Source organism: Phaenicophaeus curvirostris, chromosome 4, assembly GCF_032191515.1.
Source record: "Phaenicophaeus curvirostris isolate KB17595 chromosome 4, BPBGC_Pcur_1.0, whole genome shotgun sequence".
Classification (NCBI taxonomy): Eukaryota; Metazoa; Chordata; class Aves; order Cuculiformes; family Cuculidae; genus Phaenicophaeus; species Phaenicophaeus curvirostris.
The window spans coordinates 72,613,159-72,619,946 of NC_091395.1; the positions used below are offsets into that span (position 1 = coordinate 72,613,159).

The 6,788-nt window shown below is 57.5% G+C and overlaps 1 protein-coding gene across 1 annotated transcript; it reads right to left on the minus strand.

The window, feature by feature from the left end:
- Positions 1–499: 499 nt before the first annotated feature.
- Positions 500–5,018, minus strand: FOXI3 (forkhead box I3). The gene is made up of 2 exons (XM_069854930.1): positions 4,305–5,018; positions 500–2,045 (listed from the first exon to the last, which is right to left on the minus strand). The coding sequence occupies exons 1-2, from the start codon at positions 4,948–4,950 to the stop codon at positions 1,456–1,458; spliced, it is 1,236 nt and encodes a 411-aa protein (XP_069711031.1). The 5' UTR covers positions 4,951–5,018; the 3' UTR covers positions 500–1,455.
- Between the last annotated feature and the right edge of the window lie 1,770 nt (positions 5,019–6,788).

A 6,788-nucleotide genomic window follows, 5' to 3' on the forward strand; every position in this document is an offset into this window, starting at 1 on the left:
AAGGATTCTCAGGAGTGCTGACTTACAGGCAGACACTCTGCCTGGCCCGCTAGCTGACTGCTCGGGCTTTTTAACTAGCCTGCTATTTTAAGCAGCTGCAACCCTATTCGAAAAACTGATTTGAAGTACGTATTTAGCTAACAGCCAAGCTCAGGCTTTGTATGTCCTGCTAGCTAGCACCACACTGGAACCAGCCTGGCTTCTTTTACTTTTGAAAGCTTTTATTTTTATTCACTAAACCAGGCTGGAAAAGGGCAGCTGTAATTCAGCCGGGTGACAAAAACAAACAAACAAGCCCCGAGTGCCCACTCTGCACAGTGACACTATGAGAGGCTGCAAAGCAGCTCCTATGTGTCTCCTGTGGACTCAGAGCTGGCTTTTTCTGTCTTATTGCATGAGTGAAGTTGTTCATAAATCCCAAACCATGTGAAAGGAAAAACCTGTCTCCCATAGTGTGTTAAAATGCCTCAAACATAGTAGGAACAACCAGGCAAAAATCTAATGGTTGTTAACATTTTATTCCCAACAGCTGTTCAGCCTGAAAAATCTCATTAATGCACTAATGAACTAAAACAAAAAAATGAAAAAAAAACCAACAAAAAAGAAGGGGAAACAAAGTAAAATAAACTTTAACAAAGTTTAAAACACATTATAAATAAGTACAGCTCCAGAGCATAATTTACAAATACAAAACCACATAGAAACATATATACAGAAGAGTTACATTACGTACAAATATGTATAAAAATACCCCAGTGTTTATTCTCATGCTAAAGCTGCATGGCTAGAGTTTTCTTTGGTACTAAGCTTAGGGAAAAAGATTGTTTTACAAAACATGGCCCTGACCGTATATTATGCCACACATAGGAAGACCAGAGCAAACCTCCGTGGGTTTCAAGGAGGTTTTGGGTGGGTGTTTACCCACGGTATTCGCCCCCCGTGCATTGCACACTGCAGGATCAGGGCAGAAAGCAAGGGCTTACAGAGGCAACTGCTGGCAGAGGAGTTCTTCAATACATTGTACAAGGCACTTCATAAGAAATCTCTTCATTTTTTTTTTTCCTGCTCTCTTCTAAGACTCACTGGATGTCTACGCTTGACTCTTGCTGATATCACTTTGTAGTTACAGTTTTTAAACTTCTTATTCTACATTCAGGATTAGAAACCTGTTAAAAAAATAATTCAGTTCACTTTTGTCTGCAGAATTTAGACGGCGAGCCATCAAAACCACCCAGCATTTTCCAGGATGGGGAAAAGGCTTTTTATCTGCCTTCTTCTGGTGATTAAGGGGTGTTCTTGTTTTGAAAGCTGAGAAGATCTGGCTTCCTGGAAGAACTCCTGGGAAATGTTCACATTGAAATGCTGTTTGCAAAAGCCTATGTTCCACTGCGCTGCCAAATACACCTGCAACTACCATTCCCTTCGCAGTGCCCGCCGGCCGACTGCCCCAGCATCCTACACCTCTGTTCCATCCCGGGTGTAGATGAGGCTGTTCACGGTGAAGTTGTAGTAGTGGTTGTACTGGGCTCCCTGGCTGCTGCTGCTGGGATGGAAGGAGCTGTAGTAGGCGGGGGAAGGTCCTGCAACCCGCTGCAGCTGGTCTGGGGAAGGCACCTCCTGAGAAGAGCTGCTGGAAGGGTTGAAAGTGCCACTGCTCAGCTGTCCGGGAGAGAAGTTCCTGTGATGCAGGTCACTGCCGAGACCTCCGGTCAACCGGCTGCCTCCGCTGCTCAGGGAGCTCATGCCGCTGAAGAAGGTGCTGAGGCAGCTAGGGGTGGATGAAATGATACTGGAGGGAGAGGAGCTTTTTGGATGGTCCCTGGCAGAAGGCGAGGGGTCCAGCTCTGGGGGTGGACTGTTTCCACATGGTTTTCCTGCGGCTGGGATGGGTCGCTCTTCCTCGGCCTTCAAGCCCCCCAGAGAGGAAGCTGCAGACGCGGTCGTGGGGGCATTGGGCTCCGAGCGCCGCTTGCGTTTGCGACGGAAGTTCCCATTGTCAAACATCTTCTCACAGTTGGGATCTAAGGTCCAGTAGTTTCCCTTCCCTGGTGGAAAACAGGAGAAACAAGAGAGAAAGTCAACTTTCCTGATAGCGAAATGAACAGATAAGCAATATCCATGACTTTTCCAGTCAGCGCAGCGCCCACACCTTTCCTACACCTGTTCCTCCTGCCTGTTGTCCAGCACAAGGATACAAAACCTGGCTCCTCATCATGACCTCCACCTCTCTGATGCCCAAGTGAACCTAAAGGCCACATGAAGGAGGAGAAAACTTCCCCATCACAGAGCATAAACCTCTCTGGAGGATCTGCACCGCTGACTCAGACTTTACCAAAGGGAACGCACAGCAGGGCTCCCCTTGCTCTGGCTGCCTCACAGCAAGCAGAGGCACTTGGAGCCATCTCAGCCATGGGTGACAAGGTAGTGCTGCTGCCATGGCTCTTCTCAGAAGATCTGGTGGAAGGGCAGGCTGGTGCAGCTGAATATGCCAAAGGGATAGGAGGCACTCAAGGCTGAGCTGCGGGAGCTGCGGACAAGCCTCCCCATGCCCATGACTTAGTAGTGGTGGTGGCATTAGCTGTCCCTACACGCTTCTTATAGAATCATGAAGGTTGGAGAAGACCTCTAAGATCATCCAGTCCAACCGTCAGCCCAACATCACCGTGCCTACTAAACCATGTCATTTAGCGCCACCTCTACCCGTGTTTTGAACACCTCCGGGGAAGGAGACTCTACTGCTTCCCTGCTCTTGCCCATGCCCAGGGCTGACAGGACAAGTGACCCCACAACATTCTCGCGTGTCCCCTCCAAGCCAGGCTGGACCTGCCCCGTCCAGGAGTGTCTCTGCCCTCCGCCCACTGGCACTGGCTGCGCCCGGGGCCAGGCAGGGAGAGGAGCCGTGAATCACGGCCAAAGAAGCCAGGTCTTGCACAACCAGCACTCCCAGCCTCAGCCCACCCACCCAGGTGAGGGCTGGGGCCAGTTGCCCCTCACCGACAGCCCCGTGGGGGTGGCGGGGGTCAGTGTCCTCAAAGTGACATGCTTGAGGGGACAAGCATGTCCCCTAGTCCTCCCCAAGAGGACTAGGGGGTCCAGTCTCCTTATGTCACCAGTCATGAGAGGACAGGCTCAGTCTCCTAGTACCAGCCCCAAGGGGACAAGGGAGCCTGGTCTTGTCATGTCACCATCCCCGAGGAGACAAGGAGCCCGGTCTCCTTACACTGACCAGTCCCGAGGGGACAAGGCAGCCCCAGTTTCTCACAATGGTCTGTCCTGAGGGGGCAGGGGAGCTCAGTGTCCTCATGTTACTGGCCCCGAGGGGACAAGGAACCTGGTCTCCTCATAGCAAGGAGCCCTGAAGGGACAAGGGAGCCCAAACTTCTCACAGTGACTGGCCCCGAGGGGACAAGAGGATTCCAGTCTCCTCTTGTCACCAGCCCCGAGGGGACAAGGCACCCTCGTCTCTTCATTTCACTGTCCCCAACGGGACAGTGATGTCTCCAGCCCCGAAGGGACAAGGGATCTCGGTCTTCTGATGCCACCGTCTCCGAGGGGACAAGAGAACGCGGTCTCCTCCTGTCTCCAGCCCCGAGGGGACAAGAGAACACGGTCTCCCCCTGTCTCCAGCCCCGAGGGGACAAGGGGACCCCGGTCTCCTCCTGCCACCAGCCCCGAGGGGACAAGGGGACCCCGGTCTCCTCCTGCCACGGCCCCGAGGGGACAAGAGAACACGGTCACCTCCTGCCACCGGCCCCGAGTGGACAAGGGACCTCGGTCTTCTGATGCCACCGGCCCCGAGGGGACAAGAGAACAGGGTCACCTCCTGCCATAAGCCCCGAGCGGACAAGGGGACCCCGTCTCCTCCTGTCTCCAGCCCCGAGGGGACAAGGGGACCCCGGTCTCCTCCTGCCATGGCCCCGGGGGGGCAAGAGAACGCGGTCTCCTCCTGTCTCCAGCCCCGAGGGGACAAGAGAACACGGTCTCCTCCTATCTCCAGCCCCGAGGGGACAAGGGGGCCCCGGTCTCCTCCTGCCACGGCCCCGAGGGGACAAGGGACCTCGGTCTTCTGATGCCACCAACCCCGAGGGGACAAGGGACCTCGGTCTTCTGATGCCACCGGCCCCGAGGGGACAAGAGAAAAGGGTCACCTCCTGCCATCAGCCCCGAGGGGACAAGGGGACCCCGGTCTCCTCCTGCCACGGCCCCGGGGGGCAAAAGAACACGGTCTCCTCCTGTCTCCAGCCCCGAGGGGCCCAGGGCCCGTCCCCCCCCCCGCCGCTCCCCGCGCCTCCCGGCGGCCTCACCGGGGTCATCCTCGTCGCGGGGCACCTTTCGGAAGCAGTCGTTGAGGCTGAGGTTGTGGCGGATGCTGTTCTGCCATCCGGCCTTGCTGCGCTTGTAGAAGGGGAAATTCTCGGCCACGTACTGGTAGATGTGGCTGAGCGTGAGCTTCCTCTCGGGAGCGCTCTGGATGGCCATGGCGATCAGCGCCGAGTACGAGTAGGGCGGCCTCACCAGCTTCAGCAGCTCCTCCTGGCTCGCCAGGCTCAGCCAGCTCAGCTCCGCTCCCCCCGCCGACGGCGACCCGGGCGCGGGGGGGGACGCCACCAGCTGCCCTCCCCTCGAGCAGCCGTAGGAGCCCGGCGGCAGGAACGGGGCGGCGGCCGAGCCGGGGGGGGCCTGCAGGTAGGGAGCGGGGCCGTTCATGCCCCACAGGTACCCGGCGCCCGCGGGGGCCCCGTACTCGCCCAGCGCGTACCCGCCGGCCCGCGGCCCCGTCGAGGCGGCGGCGGCGGCGCCGGGGGGGTGGAGGCTGGGCTGCGGGTACACGCTGAAGTTCTCGCCGCAGTACACGGCCATGTCGGGGGCTTCCTGAGCGCTGCGGGGCTGCGGGGGCGCGGGGGCGGCCGCCGGCGCCGAGGCTCTGGGCTGCAGCTCACCGGCGCTCATAATCCCTGGCCATGCGGGGCGGACGGCGCTCCCCACCGGCTCCCGTCCTCTTCACGCCCCCCGCCCCCCCCCCCCCGCGCCCCCTTTTTCCTCCTCCTTCTCCTCCTCCGGTGGCCTCAGACCAAAAAATCCCGGGGGGCTGCGGCGCGGCGCCCTTATAGGCGCTGCCGAGCCCAGGGAGGCGGGGGGGGGGGGGGGACGGGGGAGGGACCGCTGGATTTGGCTCCCGGCAGCGCGGGGGCAGCATCCCTGCGCCTGCCCTCCCCGCCGGGATGCTCCCCCCCCGCCCCGTCCCGGCTCCTCCCCGGGGCTCTCCGCTTGGCCGCACCCCTCTCCCCCCCGTCCCCCGCAACCCCCCTCCCAGGGTCTCTTTGCGCTGCCCCGATGCTGCTTTGCTGCCCTTTCGCCCTGCCACCCCCTTCCCTGGTCTCCCCGCGTCACCCCGGTGCTGCCCCGTCACCCTGGCACCCCCTCCCCGGGTGTCTCCGAGCTGCTCCAGTGATGCTGAGTCTCCCCTCGCCCTGTCGCCTCCATCCCAGGATCTCTCCGTGCTGTCCCGGTCCTCCCCGCCCTTCTACCCCCTCCCCCGGGTCTCTCCGTGCTGCCTCAGTCCCCCCCCGCTCTTCTGCCCCCTCCCCCGGGTCTCTCCGTGCTGCCCCGGTCCCCCCCTGCCCTTCTGCCCCCTCCCCCGGGTCTCTCCGTGCTGCCCCGGTCCCCCCCTGCCCTTCTGCCCCCTCCCCCGGGTCTCTCCGTGCTGCCCCGGTCCCCCCCTGCCCTTCTGCCTCCTCCCCCCGGTCTCCCGACTCTCCCGGATCATCCCCCCCTTTCCCACGGATGCGCTTCTCGCTGGTCCCTTCGGCCCCAAAACTCGCGTCTAGAGGCTTCAGCATCGCTGAAGTCGCCCCGACGGGGGACGCGAAGGGCGAAATCCCCTCAAAAACGTGTAACTTAAGAGTAATTTTGCTGCCCGTCTCGTAGCTGCCGGGTCTGAGCTCGCCGTTAATTAGTTCTGGATAAGGAATTGCCTGAAATTAAACAAACAAACAAGATCGGTGCGTTCGCTCGTCCTGCGGGAGGGAAGGGCAGTCGCGGGGCGCGATTTAATGAATAAAAGTTGATTTTCGTGCGTCCGGGGAGCTTGACGGAAAACGCATCCTTTTGCAGAGAAAAAACTGTCTGTGTTCCTAAACGATCCCGAGACCCCGGAGTTTGTACCGGGACTTGCTCCGGGAAATCCTTCTCATTCGGGGCAAAACACACGATCGGACCCATAACAAGAAAAATTCGGTCAATGGTGCGGGAGAATTTAGTCTTTGCAGTCACTTAGATGATGTAAATCGCTGGGTCTTAAACGGGCTTGTTGCTCTGTTTCCTGCTGGTAAAACTGCATAAAAATCCTTTTTTTTTTTTTTTTTTCCCCCCAGTTCCAAATGCGAAGCGCTCTCCCTAGGACTGCAAACGCCGGGTGTCTTGATTTGACATCAAGATTTTGGGGATAGGAGCGTTTGGGGAAAGTTTTTGTCTTTTGTGTCTTTGATACAAATGGTTTAAACGCTCAAGTGAAGCTGAATCAGCTTTCCCCAGCTGCCTTCAATCTCGAATTCTCACTTCTCTTGTGACCCAAGCAGGATTTTCACCGCTATATTTCATTTTAAAAGAAGTGGACAAACTGTTTGGAGACAGAGAATCACTTGAAAGTGTGATAAAAAATTACGAGTTTGGATTTTTTCCTTTAATTATAAGGGGAGGTGTTTGGGATTTTTTTGTGTTTTGGGGTTTTTCTGTGCATGTTCTGTGGTTTGTATTTTTTTTTGTTAACGTGTCTGTCTTTGTTTATT

Bases quoted from the DNA above. Each gene is read 5' to 3' on its own strand.
- FOXI3 (XM_069854930.1), bottom strand. From the start codon at position 4,950: ATGAGCGCCGGTGAGCTGCAGCCCAGAGCCTCGGCGCCGGCGGCCGCC. The intron at 2,046-4,304 runs GTGAGGCCGCCG...GTTTTCCACCAG, and splicing joins CCGCGACGAGGATGACCCCG to GGAAGGGAAACTACTGGACC.